The sequence below is a fragment of the Crinia signifera genome, chromosome 4, assembly GCF_055691185.1.
Source record: "Crinia signifera chromosome 4, ASM5569118v1, whole genome shotgun sequence".
Lineage (NCBI taxonomy): Eukaryota > Metazoa > Chordata > Amphibia > Anura > Myobatrachidae > Crinia > Crinia signifera.
Window position 1 is genome coordinate 142,788,496 of NC_139220.1, and position 22,975 is coordinate 142,811,470.

Below are 22,975 nucleotides of genomic sequence, written 5' to 3' on the forward strand. Positions count from 1 at the left end.
TAGCCAAGCCACTAAGCATGGGACCCCACCACAGCATTTCCCCGGTGGGCCCAAAGTCCGACACTGAAGTCAGGCACCTAAAGAATGACGTGTTAACATTGGAACATGTCTTTTGTAATGATAAATAGCAGTAACAATTAGTATCTAGTTTTAAAATTCTATATTAAAATCAAGTTAGTGGACTATTATTTAGTTCATGTATTTCCTCTCGTTACATGAAGGATTAAAGTTGAAGTTTAGAGATTGCATCATATCCTTCCCATAGCCAAAGCCTACAACAAAGACTATGACTTAAAGTGACATTAACCTTTTGCATTCCAAATTTTTGCAATTCAATTAGTCTGGTTTAAATGTTTAAATTAATTTAAAAAATTTGTAATTATTCAAAAATGGTCTACAGTGCATTGAATGTTGAATGATGTTAATGTTCTTATTTTAAAGTGGCTCACCATTGGATCTGCTAATATTGCTAGGGATGTTGAGCCCGACTAGACATTGGGCTTGAAAGGAGGGTCTTGTCTATTTTAAAACCATGGTAATGAATGAAGCATTGAAGATTAGCAGGGTCATTCCCAGTCTGAGACAGACTTTCAGATGCATTCCCCACTTCTGCAAATGATGAGATTTCAGTGGTCAAGGAACATTGCTGGGCAGATGCAGATTTTCCACAAGGCAACCTAGGTGCCTGCCTAGGGCCCAGGAGGCCCCAAGGGGCCCCATAAAGATATCATTGCTGTCTAAAACGTTCATAGAGGAGCATTGCATGACTATGATGTTATGACATCACGTGGATCTGGGCACACAAAATGGTTTTATCCACTGTATGGGGGCAGTCAGTTTACTTTAAATGTGACACAGGCATTAAGCCTACTTCCAAAAGATCTAAAGCCTGATTCAGATTTGGAGGCAGTGCCAATGTTCACACAGCTGAGCATTTATTGGTAGACTTTGTATGCGCCAAGGTACTCTATCGATGCCGGATTGTTGGAGGGAGGCGTGCCCCAACATGGTGTCTTCCCTAGTGTCCCATGAGGTCTAAATCCACCTCTGCCTATCTGAGGCACTGCCAATGTCTGCAAAGGGAGATCAGCTAGGCAGACTGCACATGTTGCCTACTTACTATACTAGAACTCACCTAACCACATCAAGGTACACATGATCACAAAGATCACTGCTTATTGTAGTAATAGCTGGTTACATGTGTACAATAATATCATACTTAGAAAGCATGACCAGTAAATAGAACTTTCATTTAATGCTAAAAATGGACATATTATGACATGTTATTGTTGACTCATACAGTCAATATGTTGACGAGGAAGATGCTGAAAGTCAGAAGTTTCTTACAAATGGAATGGGTGGAAAGAAGAAACTGGAAGAATACACAGAGGAGCATGTAAGTATCATTGTTCACTGGATTAGAAGAATGACTGTTGACTATGACACATGGAATAATAAATTATTAAGATTATAAATGTTGCTTTAGTTGCTTACAATGGGAACCCTTTTTAGGTAAATGTACTGTTGTTCAGACACTAATGGACATTTCTGGCAGTTTTGTGGCTAAAAATACAGTATGTGGTACTCTTTTGTTGACCAACACCGATGCCCATCAGGTATTAAATCCCAAACCTAACCATTGCCCTGCGATACCCCCCCCCCCCCTCCGCTACCGCCACTGCTGTAGCCTGTTGATCCCCACTGCCGGTCCAGACCTTGCCATGGTTGCCTCTATGTGCTGCTTTGGCAGCAATCAATAGAAGCATATTCATGGTCCCGGGTCCGGCGCATGCGCAGTATCATCCTCAGTACTGCACATGTGCAGAACCTGTTTTTTATGGGCTGCCCCCACAGCAGCCCATAGAGGCATCCCGAAGGGGAACACCTCCCAATGGGACTGCCTTGGATGACTGGCAGGTCGAACTTCCAATAGAAAGTCACTGCCAGTCACAGTGAAGCCAGTGCAGCCCTGCAGCCCATAGCTAAAAACTGCCACTGAACCCAACCCAAGGCTACTGCAATCCCTCTGGCAGAAATGAGGCAAATCCAGTAGTAATTTGTAATTTACGTGATTGTTCACAATTCCACTGCCATTCATTTCAATGGCAGTGTTTACTTTCCCAGTCATTTATCTGCACGTCCATGGCGTATATTGGAATGGTGAATTGTGTTTTAGAGTGTGGTACCTCAGCGGGACTGTGACAGCTACAGTATGTGCTGAAGACATTTGCGAGGTGCAATCATGTCAGGAAGCTATTGTAGCCCTGCAGATCAAGCAAAGCGCAGCGTAGGCTCATTTTTACATCTGTTTATTTTTTTCACTTTTTTGCTAAATAACGATAAAATGGTTAATAATGAATAAAACAAGATGTTTAACACATTATCTTACTTTTTATTTAGGTAATTTAACCTTATAATTGTATCTATACCGCCAGACTCTCATACAGTACATAGACTGTGAAATACTGTCCTTAACCCTGTGACATTATCATCTGTGTTGCATTGACACAGTAAGCCTTAGTAAATCTACAACAGTGTCAGTAAGTTTGAATTATGTGTAATTATTAACTTATGCACGTAGTACAGCTCTGCACATGTCGCACAGGAAGGTCATCAGCTCATTGAGAAATCCATGACCTGTATTGGCAGGATATGTCTCTGCGCAACTCTCAACTCTTCTTATTTTTTCCAAAAGCATCCTGGGACCACTTCAGTTGGAATGTCGGTGTTCAACCTCAGCAATGCCATCATGGGCAGCGGAATCCTCGGACTTTCTTATGCCATGGCTAATACAGGAATAATTTTGTTTGTGTGAGTATAATAGTATCATATGTACTAAAATGTTACAAAATGGAAATTCACACATATGAACTAAACGGGATACATATGGCTGCAGAGGCGTAAGATCATCCCACTCACCCAGAGGCAAGTTGAAGTTTGGTGACCCCCTTATATCTAAAATACAGCTACTCTTTGTGACAATGGCAGGTAGTTCAGGGTCCAACTCATGGGATTCAGACATTCAGAATCAGTGTTCACCACCTCACCGTCCAGCAGCAGCAAAGGATGTAGTGTCGCTTACTGCAGCACATGCTGAGCAGTATTTATTTATTATTTATTAACAGTTTCTTATATAGCGCATACATATTCCACAGCGCTTTACAGAGTATAGTTGAACATTCACATCAGTCCCTGCCCCAGTGGAGCTTACAATCTATGTTCCCAACCACATGTACACGTTCACACAGACATTCTAGGGTTAATTTGTTGGGAGCCAATTAGCCTACCAGTATATTCTTGGATTGAGGGAGGAAACCGGAGTACTCGGAGGAAACCCACGCAAGTACGGGGAGAATATACAAACTCTGCATAGTTAGACCCATGGTGGGAATTGAACCCATGACCTCAGGGCTGTGAGGCAGTAATGCTAACCATTATCACAGTATCAGGCAGGAACTATCCTGTCTTCCGAAATCCAGTAATTCAATACTAAAGGGTAAATTTACTTAGATGGGAGTTCTATTGAAGATTTATTCAGCATCTTCTAGAAGATAAAATCTTATTGGTTGTTATGAGCATATCCCACATTCATTATATTCCCCATTTAAATTTACCCCTAGCTGTCTCTCTGCTTTAGGTAATAATATATATTTGGTTTATATGATGTAGATTTGGTTCAGATTGAAATAATTTGTGGATCATTTCCTTTAGGATTCTTCTTCTCGCTGTTGCGATTCTATCACTGTACTCTGTACATCTTTTATTAAAGACAGCAAAAGAAGGAGGTAAGACTATATTTATTTATCATTTATATTCAAAAATGAGTTGTATCCTGATTTTACTGTCGCCCTGCATAAAGAACAATAAAGCTGACATGATAAAGCATAGCGTGTTAGTCAGTGGCATATCTACTGTATAATGGGTGCAAGCTACGCTCAGCAAACGGGACCCATACTCACTGCACATGAGTATGATTAATTATACTGACCACTCTGTTGTCCCAGCACTTACTGCAGAGCTGCAATTATCACTAGGAAAATGGCCACCGTCGCTATTTCCAGTGATTCGTGCATGAGCAATAGGGATGACCCCAAGAACACGGCACAGGCACCATGTTCCCGAAGACCTACACATGCGCTGTAGACTCTGGTAGACTGCCAGAGTGTACCGCACTGCCGGGGAGGATGGGACCTGATCGGAGTCTAAACATAAGCCCCTTCCCTCTTAAAGCACCTCTGATGCTAGTTATACGTGTTGTGAGATCTGTGACCTAATGAATGCTCTGCTCACTTAAGATAATATCATTTGTGATCATGAAATCAACCAATTATTGCTTTTTCCTTATAGGGTCACTAATATATGAAACATTGGGTGAGAAAGCTTTTGGGTGGCCTGGAAAAATTGCAGCTTTTGTCTCTATAACAATGCAAAACATTGGTGGTAAGTTAACATAATAACCATAATCAGAATAACAGGAATGGCCATTGAATGTTGTATATAGGGATACAATTTACCAGTCTGCAACTTCTCTAATGTAATATTTACTTTGACAGATGCATACTGATGCATTTAACATATCTCCCCATGACTTGTGGTGTTGGTCTCACACTCTATGCATGTGGGTGATGTAAAGATGGAGACATGCTTGTTGATATGGCCCCGGTGTGCCATAACTTTCCATCTCGGTACGCCATTCGCTGAGAATGGGACGCACATGCGTGTGAGATGCTTGCACGCCTCAGTCATGGCAATGGAAGGCGTGCGAGATGCTCGGAAAACTATGGCGTGCGGGCAGCATAAGCACAACAATGGCTCCATCGGTATAGACCTAAACATTTCCACTGACTAGTCATATAAAGGGTTATTCTCACGCAACAGAGTAGGACCAAATAGTAAATAAGGCTGTTTACAGACCACTCTTTTGCACTAAGACAAATAGCATCCGCACATGAACTGTGTGCACCTCTGCATCAGAACTTACATTTCTATTTCACTAACATATGACAAACTGGTAGATAAGGGCTCCATAAGTTTCCTCTAGGTCTTCTTAAATATTTCTGAGAATTCCTTATGTGGTAACATTATGCTTTTAACAATATGACCTCATGGGAAATGCATGATTGCCCCTGCTGTTATAATGAAAACTGACTCTTAGAAAATGGCTGCCCCCATACTGCAGACAGAAAACTGTCTGCAGTATGGGGGCAGCCATTTTCTAAGTGACTGTTTTCATTATAGCAGCAGGAGCTGGCCGGCCCCTTCTGTGTCTCCAGCCAGCCACAGAAGCCACAGACAGGCCACAGGCAATTGCCTTATCCTGTGTTTTCTGGCAGCAACTGTTCTCATTGTGGTGCAGCCGGCTTCAAAGCTCCTCTTCTGTGTGGTGCATGTGACGTCAATATGTCACACTGGCCTTTTTTCAACAAAAAAAAACTTTGATCGGTACTTGTTTCCTAGCACGGCGCCCATCACATACTGTATTTAGTGGTGTGCGATGTGTGCGATGCGATCTTCCCGCTAAATTAACAGGAGTGCTTGTACAATGAAATATCGCATAACATCGCATGCCAGCAACCTTATGGGTGCTTACAATGTTAAATGCACCCCCATTGTCAACGCCACCCCCACTATCAATGCCAAGCCAAATCGTGGCGAGCAAAGCGAGCCTGCAAGGGTCGGCGGTACGCATCCTCTGACCTTTTCATACCCCCACTATCTACGATGGTGTGGAGTTGATTTCAGATAGTGTGGCGAGCGCAGCGAGCCACCGACGCTGAATACGAGCCCGAAGCGTGGCGAGGGGACGCGGAATACATGTAAAGTAATCCGTGTCCCCTTCGGGCTCGGTGGCTCACTACGCTCGCCACACTATCTAAAATCATCTCCACGCTGACCTGAATAGTGGGGGAATGAAAAGGTCGGAGGACGCGTACCACCGCCCCTCACGGGCTCGCAGCGCTCGCCACGCTTCAGGTTGGCGTTGATAGTGGGGGTGCATTTAACATTGTAAGCACCCATTAGGGTGCTTGTACAATTAAATATCGCATGCATCGCGTGCCACTAAATTGCATACGATGCGATTGCATAAGATGCACTTCGATCAAAATCGGGGGCGCCGTGCTAGGAAACAAGTACCCTTTAATCAAAGTATCATGCAGCCACCAACAAGTGCCAGCATCTGCCTGGCCTCCAGACCCACACCACATTGTGTTGTAGCCGTGACGGCAGTCACTCCCTGTGCTCTCTGGGATACTGCTGGATTGGGCCTTAGTACTCTGCAGTTATGGATAATTTGTATGGTATTTGCCCAACAAATGAGTAAAATAAAATCTGTATCTAAAAAAAAAACCAAATCAGCAAATCATATAAAGAACATAAGAAAGTGATGCATTGATGCACATACAGAAATAACCCACAGAAACAAAATAAAAGTTTGCTTTCATTTGTTAAACTGTAATAGAAATTTAATTATTTGCAATTAGGGACCGGTTGTTATGGGTTGCAGAATATTTTTCACTCAATTACTTTGTTTAGAATTTAGAATTTAACATATTTATTTTCTGCTTTTCATTTTATAGCAATGTCCAGTTACTTGTTTATTGTTAAATATGAACTGCCTGAAGTGATAAAAACATTCATGAATCTGGAAGAGAACTCTGGGTATGTACTTATGTATTATTATTATTATTATTATTATTATTATTATAGAGTGTGCTTCTGTTGTAACAGTCTTTTAATATTTAGTGCATTCTCCTATATTTAGGCAATGGTACCTGAATGGAAACTACCTGGTCATATTTGTATCCATTGGAGTGATCCTTCCACTATCTCTTCTGAAGAACTTAGGTAATTATTTAATATACAGTTGGGAGCGGCACGGACAGTGTAATGGTTAGCATTACTTGCTTCACAGCACTGAAGTCATGGGCTTGATTCCCACCTGGGCCCTGATGATGTTGAATTTATACTCCCCATTCTTCCAAGAGTTTGCTCTGGGTACTCCTGTAAATAAATGGTTAATAAGCTCCCAACACAATGTGCATGTGCAGAACCGCACCAACCTGAATCAGCCTCATAGTATCACATTCTTCTAGCCATGTTCTTTAGTGTTGTCTCACGCCAATGTACATTTATGTGCACTTCTCTGGATATTTTCCTGGTGTGCTTCCAAAATTCAGTATCATTACATAGGAATCCCGACTGTCGATGCTCTGACAGGGGGGTGAGCGCAAAGAAGCTTCGCTCGCCACAGGTTCTATTCTCCCTCTATGGGGGTAGTGGACCCTCACAAGGGAGAATAGCCCCTGTGGATTGGGATCCCCCCTGTCGGAGTACCGGCAGTTGGGATACTGACCTTCGGGATCCCCCCCTGTCAGGCAGTTATCCGGCACCCTTCTATAAGAAGACCACATTTTAAGGCCCCCTTTAAATATTGCTGCTTATAGCCTTACTCAGTATTGCATTAAATATGTTTGAAAACATATGATGTTACTGATTAAAATGATTTATGCAATTAATAGGATACCTTGGATATACCAGTGGATTTTCTCTGACCTGCATGGTGTTCTTCGTCAGTGTGGTAAGAAACCCTGTTTAATTGTGAATTCCGATCAGTGAATTCATAAACTGCACAATTCATATGTATAAGTAAGGGGAAATGGTAAATATAGGATACTGTCCAGTGGTGGCTCCAGGGGTGGGGCTGCAGCACAGTTCAAAATTCAAATAGGATAGCCCCACCAACTGCCATTCCAAATGGACTCACTGGCAGTTGGTATGGCTCCTCTATTTGAATTGTGAACTGTTAAAATGAAGAGAGTAGGTCATTTACTTCAGTTATGTATAGCAGACAATGCCAATAAGCCTAAACGTAAACTGCCACCAAGTTTTTTATCCTAACACTTTCAATAATACTCCCACATTACAGTTCTGTGGTATGAAATGTTTTACATATTTAGCAATTAGCCAGCATACTGATATTAAGAGGTAGTTGACCCTGCCCTGGACAAATAAAGACCAGTCACGTAAAGTATTATCTATGGACAGAATCCTTATGAGAACTAATGTATATCAGAATGTTTTTTCTTGACATTGAAATGCATTAATTTCTCGGCTCTAACACTGTAACTTGCAGGTCATTTATAAGAAGACACAGATTCCCTGTCCTTTGCCTTTGATGGATCATCCTTCTGGAAATGTAACAAGCAACAATACTTTTCACTCACACCCCCTTATGATACAGAATTACACCATCGATTCTGGAGTGAACTTTATGATGGATTATACGCAAAAAGAGACACCAGAACTTAACCAGCACAAAGACAATGACCACGAGAGAACGGTGGAATTTGAAGCCCACACAGATGATAAATGTCAACCCAAATATTTTGTCTTCAATTCCCAGGTAGGATTTCGGTGTGTAATTACAAGGACATATCACTCTGTTTTAAAAACTGCTGACAACACAATATAATACTATGCATAAATTCTATTTTATAGAATTGAGCGTTTATAAAAACTGAGGCGGTGGTCCTATGCACATAAAGTTATGTAACCCTCAGCAACCAATTACATTTTTCTTTAATTGTACTCTTTATTACATAATTAGGCCATGTTTTTCTATGCTGTTTTCAAACCACCACAGACAGTACCCTATGGGATGTAGTGAGGCTATTATTATATGTAAAGTCCTGCTACTTTTTGCATTAAACCATAAACCACACATCAAAATTGGAAACAATAACAGTTTCTTATATAGTGCAGCATATTCTGTTGGGCTTTACAATTGGTGGTAGAACAAAACTGGGTAATAACAGGCAGATCTAGAGGTAGGATGGCCCTGCTTGCAAGCATATATGAATATGAATAATGAACATTGGGCCTTATTCTAGTTCACTCTTTCTGACAAAATCCTTCTTAGATGGACAAAACCATGTACACTGCAGGTTGGGCAGATGTAAAATGTGCAGAGATAATTAGATTTGAGTTATTTTGTTTCTGTGCAGGGTAAATACTGGCTGCTTTATTTTTACACTGTAATATAAATCTCACTTTGAAGTAAAACCCCACCCGAATCTAATTCTCTCTGCACAAGTAACATCTGCCCCACCTGCAGTGCACATGGTTTTGTCCATCTAAGAAGGATTTTGTCAGAAAGAGTGAACTAGAATAAGGCCCATAGTTCTCTGGTTTCCCCTAGTCGCCCTCCAACTTACTTTCACTCACCCACCACAAACCATTTCTCTCTCCAGGCCTGAATGGAGGCTTGACACAGCACTGTTTGTGATTGCCATATAAAAGAGAAAAAGACATCTGCAGCTGTAAATGTAAGCTCATGTGAAAAGAGACTGGAGGAACAGAAAAGAATAGGAAGGAAGAGATGAAAGGCACACGGAGGGGATGGCTGGGACATAAAGAGATGATGGGGGGGGGTAAGAACACTTAGGGGAAGAACAGGGCACAATGGGAGCAAGACCACAGGACAGAATAGGAGTAATAACAGCAGAGATGGGAAGAAGAACAGGGAAAGATTGGGGAAGAACAGGGAGCATTGTGGGAAGATGAAGAAATACAGGAGGAATACAGAGGGAGATGTAAGGAAGACAGGAAAGAAAGATCCAGGGGAGACAGGAGGAAAGAAAATGAAAAAAGTCCATATACAGTACATCAGGCATGTCCAAAGTCCGGCCCGGGGGCCAATTGCGGCCCGTGCCGTCATTTCAAGTGGCCCGCAGCCTCCAGCCAGAAGCGGGCGGAGCATCAGATGCAGGGTGCACAGCACAGGACACTAAAGGTGGGGTCCCAGCGAGCGTGCCTTTACGTTGCTGTCCGCAGCAGTGAGGAGGTGCCGGCTGCCACAGTGAGATGTGTTTGGCAGCTTTCGGGTGAGTGTGTGTCCAACCCCTGGACATTCAGAGAAGGGGGGGGGGCAAGCTGGGACAGAGTGAATGGGTCCAGAGTGGGGAATATACAGTGAATGAGGGGCAGGCTGGGGGACATACAGTGAAGGATGGTCAGGTAGGGGAATATAATGTGAAGGGGGCAGAGTGGAGGACATACAGTTAATGGGGGCAGGCAGGGGAATATACAGTGAAGAGGCAGGCTGGGGGACATACAGTAGGAGCAAGTTTCGTATTGTATTGCAGCTGAGAACAATAGAATAGCCATGGCTAGCCATGGCTAGCCATGACCAAAGATGAAACTTGCTCCTACTGTACAGTGAATGGGGCATGCTGGGGGACATACAGTGAATGGGGGCACGCTTGGGGACATAAAGTGAATGGGGGCAGAGTGGGGGACCATTCTGATGTGATTAATGATTCAAAGAATGTCAAGCTGAATGGTCGGCCCCCACACATTTTCACCTCACCAAAACTGTCCCTCGTCACAAAAAGTTTGGACACCCCTGCAGTACATACACAAAATAACAATGAGAGCCAGATAACACATTATATTTAGAATGTATTTGTAAAAGATTTATTTTATAGCTTACAGCATATTATTTTATTAACTTCCAGTTAACCATACACCAGCTTCATGTGTCCTCTGTACAGTATGTAATAGATCAGCGGTTCTCAAACTGTGGGTCCCAGACTTTTGAGCATGGAGTCATGACTCTATTCAATAACATGATGTTAATACCAATCACTTGATTGGTTGCTCTGGGTTACAGAATATCCATTCTACTTGAATTTCACAAGTTTATTTCTTCCTGGGCTTGATATGTTTTTCTTTGTTACTTGTTTTCTAGTGTTTGCTTTTATTGTAATTCTATGTGGTTTGTTCTCATATGTTTTGTAGAAGTAGGCTTTATTTTTAATACTGCAATACTTAATGTATAACAAAAGTAAAAAAACAATTGTCATTCTATCTTTAAGACAGCCTATGCTATTCCTATCTTGGCGTTTGCGTTTGTGTGCCATCCTGAAGTGTTACCAATCTACAGTGAGCTCAAAAGGTACACCCGCTTTTCTGCATTATCACCCTTAACAATCAGATGACATTTTTACCTTGACAAACTCCTATGTAATTAGTAGGGATTCTATGTCATTACAAGGATATATAGGTTGTGATTCAGGTCAGTTTGCAAAAGCAAACTCCTTCTATAATGGACTAAACTATGTGCACTGAAGGTGGGTCAGATGTAACATGTGCAGAGAGAGTTACATTTGGGTGAGTTATTTTGTTTCTGTGCAGGGTGAATACTGGCTGCTTATTCTGCAATACTGCAATTTAGATTTCAGTTTGAACACGCTCCATCCAAATGTAACTCCCTCTCTCTCTGCACATGTTGCATCTGCCCCACCTGCAGTGCAAGAAATGAAGAGAGAAGAGAGGTTGTGTGGTTAGATGCACACCTTCTGACATAATTTACGTATCACATGCAAATTCTATTCAAGTTTTGATTAAAGTTTTATTAAAAGTGTCCCTTTCGTTTTTCTTTTATTATGTGAAACTCAGGGACAAGAGAACATATAAAGTAAACACGGTGAAATAAGCGGTTAAAATCACATACTTTTAACACATATAACATACATGCAGTGCCAGATTAAGACTTCGGGGGGCCCGGGTACTTTAGACAGGGGGGCTCCCTTGCACTTGTCATTACTGGCCGCAAACTGCACGGGAGAATATTATACTGTCAAAACACAGAGTAAAGGCAGAATAAACTTGGTCAATGGTTAACTGCAGGGGATATATATATATATATATATATATATATATATATATAGACACACACACACACACACATACATACATACATACATACATACATAAATACATACATACATACATACATACATACATACATACAACATGAAAAGCCTGTGTTTGTCCCTCTGCCCCTTACTCTGTAGGAGACCTCACAGTCCTAGTGCTGCCTCAGATTAAAAACCTTCCCATGACTACGCTGCTGCTGTTCTCCATGAACCTGAGAAGCATGTAATGAGCTCCACCAATCAGAGCTCAGCACAAACCTCTCAGCCTCTGCCCTCTGGTGCAAAGTGTCATGGGACTTAGTCAACTCCCAGTAATGACAAAAAACAAAAAAAGTCGACACAGTGTCGAAAATTAGGGCGCTGAATATATTAAAATAAAAAGAAAAAAAGGAAATACTTTTTATATATGGATAATTATATTCAATTGAAAATTAAATAATGTACAATGATAATTATATTCCAAGAGCTGCAGCCTTCTCAGTGCACAAGTGTTAGTACACTACGACTGATTGCCTACAGGAAACCTAAGGCAACCCGCTGGAAATCAGAGGACAAAATTGGACAAGAGAAAGGATGGAAAGCTGCGCTATTATAATGTCCTGTACCATGGAAGAATGCACTTACAACAAAAAGGGTGTGTTATGAAATATGTTTACTGAAAATATTAAATATTAATTAAACATTTATTTTAAAAAGAAAGGATAATAATATACAAATGTTATTCAAGGTGGCCACCTAAAAACATGTATCGGTGTACATTAATGCAGATAACAATTAATTAATGATCATGAACAATATTTAAAATAATTGAAGACATTAACGGAAGATCCTGTCTTTCTAATAAAAGAACCACTTTGAATGGAGTGGTATGTAACAGTCACAGTTTGTTATCAAAGACGCTGTAACTGCGTCTCTCACCTGCGCCTCCAGGCGCTGCTGGCTGAGTCTGAGTGTCCCTCCAATGCAGCCGGGGAGGGGAGCTGGCCAGATGGTTGTTGTTGCTGGCAGCCGCTCTTACCCTCCAGAACCGTGACGCTTAAGGTGTATGTAGCGGCGGCGTCTCTCTCACAGACGCTGGGTTCTCTGGTGCAAAAGCTGGAGTTCTCAGGGTGCCGGATGGAAATGCAGCGAAGGTGGCGGGTGGATAATACCGGTGTAGGTGCCGTGCTTAGTCTGCTGTAATGAACAGGCAATGTACAAAGGTATTCCGCAGGCTGTGTGTACCGGTGGCTGGACAATCCCTCTAACGCGTTTCGCCCCTATTGTGGGGGCTTTTTCAAAGAGTCTGTCCAGCCACCGGTACACACAGCCTGCGGAATACCTTTGTACATTGCCTGTTCATTACAGCAGACTAAGCACGGCACCTACACCGGTATTATCCACCCGCCACCTTCGCTGCATTTCCATCCGGCACCCTGAGAACTCCAGCTTTTGCACCAGAGAACCCAGCGTCTGTGAGAGAGACGCCGCCGCTACATACACCTTAAGCGTCACGGTTCTGGAGGGTAAGAGCGGCTGCCAGCAACAACAACCATCTGGCCAGCTCCCCTCCCCGGCTGCATTGGAGGGACACTCAGACTCAGCCAGCAGCGCCTGGAGGCGCAGGTGAGAGACGCAGTTACAGCGTCTTTGATAACAAACTGTGACTGTTACATACCACTCCATTCAAAGTGGTTCTTTTATTAGAAAGACAGGATCTTCCGTTAATGTCTTCAATTATTTTAAATATTGTTCATGATCATTAATTAATTGTTATCTGCATTAATGTACACCGATACATGTTTTTAGGTGGCCACCTTGAATAACATTTGTATATTATTATCCTTTCTTTTTAAAATAAATGTTTAATTAATATTTAATATTTTCAGTAAACATATTTCATAACACACCCTTTTTGTTGTAAGTGCATTCTTCCATGGTACAGGACATTATAATAGCGCAGCTTTCCATCCTTTCTCTTGTCCAACTCCCAGTAATGCACAGCACACTTGTGCAATCAGTGTGCCTTGGCTCCCGATGCTCAGCACCATTAATCATTGTCACATTGGCAGATAGGTGAAGCTGCAGCACTACCCCACTCCCATGCACAATACTTTTAGCTAAAAAAAAAAAAAAAAAATATTTTTTTGGAAAAATACATGCCAACCACAGGGCCCTAGCTAGAGGGGGGCCCAGGGGCACTGACCCCTTGTGCCTCCATTATAATCCGGCCCTGCATACATGGTGTGGGGAAAAGTTTGAAAAATTGTGCAACAGTAGCATTAAAAATACAGAACCCCTGTTATGTTCATTTGTGCAAGGTAAGCACTGGTTTAAAAAATAGAATTTGCATGTGATACCTAAATCTTGTCAGAAGGTGTGCATCGAACCACGCAACCTCTCTTCTCTCTTAATTTCTTGTACTTACCAATGGTTGTTTAAGATAGCACCCCCACCTAAAATAAATTAACAATAAGGTGGACTAGATACCTGAACAAACAGGATCCATACAGTAGTGTGCAGACCTACCTCCTTTGCTCCTTGACCACCTGCAGTGCAGCATGGTTCTGTCCATTAAAGAAGGCGTTATCCTTAATGTAATACTGTATGCAGAGATAGATGCAAGTTTAGTACAGGTAAAATGGGAATGGCTGTATGTGGAAACAGGTTAAAGGTGAAATATAATGCTATGTACCCTTAGACTGGACACTATGGGGTAAATTTACTAAGATGTGATTTTGCCCATAGCAACCAATCAGATTCTACGTCTTATTTATTTAGCACCTTCTAGAAGATAAAAGGGTACTTGTGTAGTTTCACGGCGGGAGTTACGTAGTCAGCGTAGCATCCCTGCCAGAGCCAGCGTACTGTTCCCATGGCCAGCGCAGTCAGTCAGCAGTACGCACCCCTGTCAGAGCCAGCATACTGTTCCCGCGACCAGCCACGTCAGTCAGCAGTACGTAGTACATTGTATCAGTTATGGCTGCCGACAAATTAACCATTTTTAACCTGCCGCAGACGGAGGTGAATTTCTTGCAGCTTCACCACTTTTTCCCTGAGACCAAGACGTGTCCGAAGTGCAGCGAGCCCCGCGTGGGGATGCGTTACGCGTCCTCCCAACCTTTTCATACCCCCACTATCCACGTCGGCGTCGGGTTGCTTTTAGAAAGCCCGAAGCATGCCCAGTGGATGCGGATTACTTTACTTACTTTATGTATTTCACGTGCGCTCGCTACGCTTCGAGCTCGGTGGCTCGCTGCGCTTCCACATTTTATAAATTCAACTCCACTCCAACGTGGATAGTGGGGGTATGAAAAGGTCAGGAGGACCCGTAACACGTCCCCTCTTCGGGCTGGCATGGATATTGTGAGATTTAAATGGAGGCATTTGCCAGTATGTAACATGGAGCACTGGCAAATGCGTCTTTTATTGTGCATGAGACACACTTGCGTCCGCACCCCCTCTTTGTGCAGGAGACGCACGCGCTACCGAACCCCTGACTCTGTCGGTAGGGTTGCTGTACCCTGCCGCAATAGTTACTCAGACGCAGAAGCTTATCAGATGCTTCTGCATCTCAGATGCTCCTGTGTCTCAGACAGATGGAGCACCTCTCCGCCGGCGCCCGCATGATCCCCTCTACGTCGGAGTGGGGATCATGCGGGCGCCAACGCTGTGTGAGAGGCGCTCGCTAGGCTTGCCAGGGAAGCCGGGAACAGAGATGCAGTTCCCGGCAACAGTACGGTGAGTAGCTGCCTCACGGGGACGCTGACTATGCAGGGTTGCCGTGGAGTCACTACGCTGACTAGGCTAGGCAGCCGTTGGGCTACGCTGATAACGTAGTTTAGGCTGCTGCCATGAAACTACACAAGTACCGATAAAACTTAGAGGGGTATATTTATTAAAATTTGAGCTTTATTTCACATGGGATACTGTTATGTTCAACCAATCAGTATCTACTTCTTATTTATTTAGCAACTTTTAAAATATAATAAATTGTATCTGGTTGGTTGCCGATAGCAACATCATATCTGAAATAGATCTCCCATTTTAGTAAATTTCCCCCATAATCTGAATGGTTGCTGTGGCAACATCCCATCTTCCGTAAACTCCCATTTTAGTAAATTTACCCCAATAAGATTATCTGTCCAATCTTTATGGTTGATATGAAAATCTTGCAACGTATGGGACAAATGACAATTGATAATTTGGAAGACAGTCAATAATGAATGTTTAGACAATTTGGTTAGATCCAAATGATTTAGCCAATGTTTCCAACCATTTTTGCACATTTTCCAGCTTTTGGGAGGAAATGGTTAATTGATATTACTCCCATACTGTATAATAATAGTTTTTCATTCCAACCATCCAGATTGAACAGATAAACTTATATTGTGTATCCTGCTTTTGAGGAATTCTTGACCATGGTGCATGTTTGTGCACTCGCCAAGACATTAATGACAATATAGTGAGGCAGGTAAAAATTCGAAATGTAATATACAAAGTATAGTAAGAAGGGAGTATTTAATATGTAAAGTTATTTAAATAGAAGAAATGTAATATACTAAACAGGGAAAGAAATGGTCATATAATATGTGGAGATGGGTAAAAGGGGGAAATAGTATGCTAAACGGGCAAATTATACGTGGAAACAGGTAATATTTAATACAGGGGGAAAAGTTGGAATATTAGAGTCGGGATGCTCCAACATCTGCGCCCCCCGTCCGCACATCGCCAGCTACCGCTGACATAATTATCGCATATGCTCTAACATATGCGACAATTATGGCATAAGACAGCTCTTGCGTTAAGCGTTTCTTTTGCGGGTCCCGGCAGCTCCCCCCTCCCTTACCCAGCTTGTGCTGCTGCGGGCAGGCTCTCCTCCTCCCTGCACCCAGAAGATGATTTTCAGTGCAGGGAGGAGGAGATCACAGGTCCGGGCAGCACAGCACACGTGAGGGGGGGGATTGGCGGGGTCCGTTCGGGGCGGCGTGGGTGCGTTAAGAAGCCTACAGGCTTCTATGGGGTATCGTCAGCTTTTGCTGGCGATACCCCCCACAGCGGTGACCCGCCGTGCGGGTTTTGCTGCATATCAAAATGCATATTTAGATTAGAGAATCCCGCCCAATATGTGGCGGAGTGTAAATAGTAAGATTAATAGTTAGAAGAGAAAGCATATACAGTTGATAAGATGTAGAAATGTGGATTTTGGCTGTGGAATATGTTGTTGGAAGAAATGATAATATTATAAAGTAAGAAGAGCAATAATGAAAATACTATTTGATACAGAATTATACATATGGACAATCAATGAGGCAAATTTTATATTATTAATTGTTATTAGGGTCGTGATTTTTTGCTGATTTTATAGAACCATTTGACAGTTCTGTTTAATTGTCATTGTTCAGTATAAAATAAGTATTTATAAGTATGCAGTAGATAGGTTTCCACACTGCTTTATGTTTGCTAATTAGCATCAAGACTGACATATGCTTTAATTATCTTCTAGCCGATCTCGAAGGAAAATGCAGAATGTTTCTAATTTATCAATAGCTGCAATGCTGGCAATGTATCTCTTTGCTGCACTTTTTGGTTATCTTACATTTTATGGTAAGAAATGTTTATTTGCATATGCAAAGTCAATATAGCTCACATTTCATATGTCATTTTTTTTTATGAGATATTCTTATTGGTATTTTTTGCACAAACAAAGAAACTATTTATCTCCTTGACAATTTATTGGAATGAAATCACTTTAGTGAGGTCTCCATTCATGTAAATGTAATCGTATAAAATAAAACGAACACTCGTACAATAGCAACAAAAAAAATCTCATTGCCTTTTAAATGATACAAATCTGCTATTCCCACACACACTAGGCGATCCCCGGCAACACCGATATTGGCAGTGGCAGGAACCTGGCAGGGTATCGGCATCTGTAAGTGCGTACACACTTGCCAATGCCTCCCCCCTACAGTAGAGGGGAGGCATTCTGCAACTGCAACATGAACATCATTAACGAGGACCTCACTTGTCTGAACATGCAGGCAGGGCCGCCGAGAGGTATGCCGGGCCCCGGTAACATTTTGAGGGTGTGGCCTAATCACGGGAGGTGTGGCTACCTCCTGTGATTAGGCCATGCCCCCAAACATTTAGGGGAGGTGAAGAAACAACTTTAAAATTGAGGGGATAGCGTTATTGTTGCCCCACCCCCTCAGCAGCAGCAGCAGCAGCAGCAGCACATACCTACAGCATGTGCTGTGCTGACACACTGTCAATGAGATGCTCATGCTGATCCTGCTGTCAGCACAGCACATGTTGTAGGTGTGTGCTGCCCCAGAGGGATGGAGGGGGAAGGGGGGTCAAACCAGGGCCCCCGCCGTGCCCCTCTAGCAAGCCTGGGCCCAGGTAAATATTGAATGTGGGTGTAAAAGTAAGCATACTCGTGCCTCATCATTCCCAGTTAATGCTTTGTATGGCAATCACTAAAGCCGCTGATTTATGCTAATGGAAATGAGGCATCTTCTGTAATAGATGTTCCTGATGGCTTCTGTGATCTGCTGCTGCATCTGAGAATGCAGCATTGGATCAGCTGCATGGACATCGATCATTTAATTAACCTCAAGTTATTTGGGGAATTCACGCTGTTGAAGCAAGTGCAGCGGCATCCAAGGACTTGCACTTATGCAAATTCATCTTAATGCACCAGGAGCCTTAATAAAAGGAATGTGTAGGACATTCATTGGGGCTGTCATGAAATGACATTTATATGGGGTCTTGTAATGAAAAACGGGCGCTTGTCATGAATGAAATGTATAACCTCCTCCCTTTATTATTTACAGTATTATTATTTTTGCAACGCCAATAGAGCATTATCAATTAGAGCCTTATAAAAGAAGATTACTGGGTATTATAAAGGATTTTTTTTACAAATATTATAACCATTTCATTTACTATAAATACTATAAATATAATTATCTAATATTGGTTTTCATTAGAAAATATCTATAGAAATACTTTAATGTATGTTGTAGCTTTATAATATCTCATATTGATGAATTCCAATAAGAATAACTGACTGTAGAACAGGAATTATAGAACAAACAGAAAATAAAACCTGAAGCACCCTAAGGACAATACATCTTAAAACTCTTTATTGAAAAGAGGAAGCATGTTAGATGTTCTATGTAGATTTTCCAGATGTTTATTGGTGTACACTCCCAGACCAAGAACTCCGGTATATAGAATATATAGCTTTGTTATCTGTACTCCACATATGTAATTTATAGCTATATGTCTCCCTAAGCAAAATATTTTGTTGCTATGATACATAGCAATAATTTATTTAAACCAATATCATTATAGGACTATAACATTTTAATATTTTGTTATCTTACCAACTAACTCGGCCTTTCATCTCAGGAGAGATTTGCTAAAAGACGCCAATCACATCGCTATACCCTGCACCCTACCAGCAAATTGCAGGCATTTTCCTATCTTGGGGCCTTATTTTGGTTCATTCCTTCTGACAAAATCCTTCTTAGATGGGCAAAACCATGTGCACTGCAGGTGGGGCAGATGTAACATGTGCAGAGAGAATTAGATTTGGGTGGGGTTTTACTTCAAAGTGAGATCTATATTGCAGTGTAAAAATAAAGCAGTCAGTATTTTCCCTGCACAGAAACAAAATTACTCACCCAAATCTAATTCTCTCTGCACATGTTACATCTGCCCCCCCTGCAGTGCACATGGTTTTGTCCATCTAAGAAGGATTTTGTCAGAAAGAATGAACCAAAATAAGGCCCTTGGAGACAGGTCTTAATAAATTGTACCAAGTATTTCAGGAGATAATTGTTTTGATCATGTGGTGGCAGGGGCAACATTAAGGCATGGGCTATCCAAGGCTCTAATGCCCCCCAAATTGCAGCCAATGTGGAGCAGCAATATAGTAGCCAGATGCTTCTTACAATTGAAGCTGCTCCTCATCCACCTCAGAAATTGAACCGACCACACATACAGACATCCAGATGGCCTGTCACATCTGCAGATATATCCCCGCTTTGGATGGGCGGGTAAATAACACCTGAGTGGGGCAGCACAACCTTCGAATGAGGATGATGCAAGAGCCATATGCATGGGGCAATGATCCCTTTATAATTCTATAATGTCTATAATGAAGAACCTCTACATTTTATCATATTGCAGTGATAAACAATGAATTTTAGGGGCTAATTTGGAATTTGGGTACTTGTGTATTATCACTGCGCCCATCGCATCGCATACCACTAAATAGGGTATGCGATGGTATGCGATGCGATGCGATTTCTGCGTGAAAAAGCCTGAATGTACAATTAAATATCGCATGCCAGCAAATGGCATGCGATGCCATGCCATGCGATTTTTCATTGTACAATCACCCTGATGGGTGCATACAATGTTAAATGCCCCCAGAATTTTAACTGCACCCCCATTGTCAACGCAACCCCCACTATATACTCCAACCCGAAGCGTGGCGAGCGCAGCGAGCCCGCGCTGGGTGGCGGTACGCATCCTCTGACCTTTTCATACCCCCACTATCCACATCAGCGTGGAGTTGATCTTCGATAGTGTGGCGAGCGCAGCAAGCCACCGAGCCCGAAGCGTGGCGAGCGCAGTGAGCCCCACGCAGGGACGCGGAATACATGTAAAGTAATCCACGTCCCCTCGCGGGGCTCGCCGCGCTTCGGGCTCGGAGGCTCACTGCGCTCACCACACTATCTAAGATCAACTCCACGCTGACGTGGATAGTGGGGGTATGAAAAGGTCGGAGAAGGCGTACTGCCGCCCCTCGCGGGCTCGCTGCGCTTGCCATGCTTTGGGTTGGCGTTGACAGTGGGGGTGGCGTTGACAATGGGGGTGCATTAAACATTGTAAGCACCCATCCGGATGCTTCTACAATTAAAGATCGCATCGCATGCATTGCATGCCACTATATTGCATGCGATGTGATGCAATGAGATGCCGTACGATCAACATCGTGGGCCCGTGAAAATACACAAGTACCAGAATTTGTTTTTTAATAGAGGCCATAACAGCAAAGTAAATAGTAAAGTAGTAGTTATCAATTATTTTACTGTCTGGTTTGGGCCCAGATCACCTACTGGCCATGTGCAGGGCAGGATCCTATAGGCTACAATTACTTGGAAATTGGGGCCAAGTTTAGCTTTTTGGAGCTTTTTAAATTTCTACAGTTCTGTAGTTCACTATCATCATTAAAATTAATATGCTGGTAATTTGGTAGAAGACATTTTTGAGTTGACATTACTTGAGGCAAAAATATGATAAAAAAAGAGCACCCTATGGAAGTTATTGGGTGTACACACAGGCCGACCTGTCAACGGTCGATATCGATTTGATATAGACATTGCCAGGAGGGAGGGAGGGAGGGCACACACACGGGGGGGGGGGATGTATTGAGCAGCATGGCAATGCTTTAGATCAAAGCAGAAGTATACCTGCCTGCACAGTCTATTTCTGCTTTTGAACCCAATGCCGTGGGGCCGCACATAGGGATTGAGTCTGCATCGAATGCGGCTAACACTGCGATTCAGGGTCACTTTCAAATCGATTTGTACTATATAGGGGCATTAGGGCTGTATGTACTTGGCAGTGATACAATGAGACAAGTTGATTGGAGGTAAACAGAAAGTCAAAAACTGGGCCAAATTCAGACTTGGGAATACTGTAAAGTAAGAAAGAGCAAGTGCATCTTGGTAAAAGCATGCTGCAATGCAGGTGGGGAAGATTTAAGATGTGCAGAGAGATATAGCTGTGGGCAGGACGTGTTCAAACTCAAATCTAATTTGCAGTGTACAAATAAAGCTTTACAGCGTATGTGGGCCATATGCAGCCAGTATTTACCCTACATACTAAAAAATGTACGGTATGTATTTGCAGGATGTAGCGCTTATGATCCCGACTGTCAAATGGCCAACAGCGGCATCCTGCACAAAAAAGGGGGTGTGGTCACAACTCAAGAGTCTCTCATGGCATTCCCCTTACTTTCTGTAGTATGCCTGCAGCCAAACTGCTCATCCATCCCTGGTATCTCTACATGGCCATTCTGGCCCATTAGATCATCAGAACTTTAATATAAGCCAAATAGGCAGTCTGTTTGTGGGGTTGGATGAAAATAACCATATAAGACTCCTGAGACTCCTAACTGTAATTCTGAAGTCGCGATCCTTAAACTTAAGTAATGCAAAGTGAGAGTGAGGCATGGCTCTCTTACTGGGCTCACATATTTTTCACATTGCTGCTAAAGTCATGCTCTTTCCACGTAATGCACATAACATTGATTTTTAAAGGAGTGCCTTGCTGGAGTTGAATGCGTGCCAGGGGTCAATCTCTGTGCAGGTTAAAGGGCTTTTATATAATGGCCAAAAAGCTAATGTTTACAATACTTTATTTCTCGCTGCTACACCAAATAACATCACAATTGTTTTTAATGCCTCCAGCATCACACTGTTTTGGGGTCATGCAGAGATCCTGCTGTCCACACCCCATTAAAGCAACGAGAACATTCACACAGTGCCAGATTAAGCCCGGGGCACTTTAGACAGGGGGGCACCCTTGCACTTGTCATTACTGGCCGCAACTGCATGGGAGAATATTACACTATCAAAACACAGGGTAAAGGCAATATAAACTTGGTCAATGGGTAACTGTAGGGGGATATATGTATGTATATATTGTTGGGCATCAGTGACCCTCGCAGTGGACCACCACATTACTTCTATTGGATGTGGTAATTCCCATGTATCTGGACTGTATTGCTTCATCATTGGTGTGTCCACTCCTTGTCTTTTCCTGATGGAATCGATTTTTTGCTACATATAAAATATTTTTGGACATTTATTTCATTGTGCTGGCCTCTAATTTTTTGCATATTGACATTTATATGGCTACAGCACTTTACAGTTGATCTTGTTTGGTGTGCATACTGCTCTAACTGCCTATATATATATATATATATACGCAGCGTATTTTAGCCGGCACTCCCAAGATGAGGTCCAATAAATGCGAAAAGCGAAATTCGTAGCTTTGCGTGTGGATTAAATGCCGCTCACACAGCCTCCCCTGCTTGGCAAATCCCATTCACGGCTGCGAATGAATGCTTTGCATAAACATCCATTCGCAGCCTTGGGTGAGAGGGCCAAATCATTCGATGGAAGGTGCATGCAAAACTAAGATAGTCTCTGGTGTCTTCGCTTTGCGTGCTCCCTGTACAGGAAGAGGGT

General features: G+C 42.6%; 1 protein-coding gene across 2 annotated transcripts in view; it reads left to right on the forward strand.

Moving 5' to 3' along the window:
* The window catches only part of SLC38A4 (solute carrier family 38 member 4), an 82,088-nt gene that overhangs the window by 35,162 nt on the left and 23,951 nt on the right, over nt 1-22,975 (forward strand). For both annotated transcript variants that reach the window (XM_083182644.1, XM_083182643.1), the window contains exons 3-12: nt 1,303-1,396; nt 2,696-2,811; nt 3,712-3,785; nt 4,348-4,440; nt 6,579-6,660; nt 6,764-6,846; nt 7,521-7,579; nt 8,135-8,404; nt 10,878-10,957; nt 17,206-17,306. In XM_083182644.1, coding sequence (XP_083038770.1) covers nt 1,303-1,396; nt 2,696-2,811; nt 3,712-3,785; nt 4,348-4,440; nt 6,579-6,660; nt 6,764-6,846; nt 7,521-7,579; nt 8,135-8,404; nt 10,878-10,957; nt 17,206-17,306 — 1,052 coding nt within the window. The remainder of the gene's footprint in view (nt 1-1,302; nt 1,397-2,695; nt 2,812-3,711; nt 3,786-4,347; nt 4,441-6,578; nt 6,661-6,763; nt 6,847-7,520; nt 7,580-8,134; nt 8,405-10,877; nt 10,958-17,205; nt 17,307-22,975) is intronic.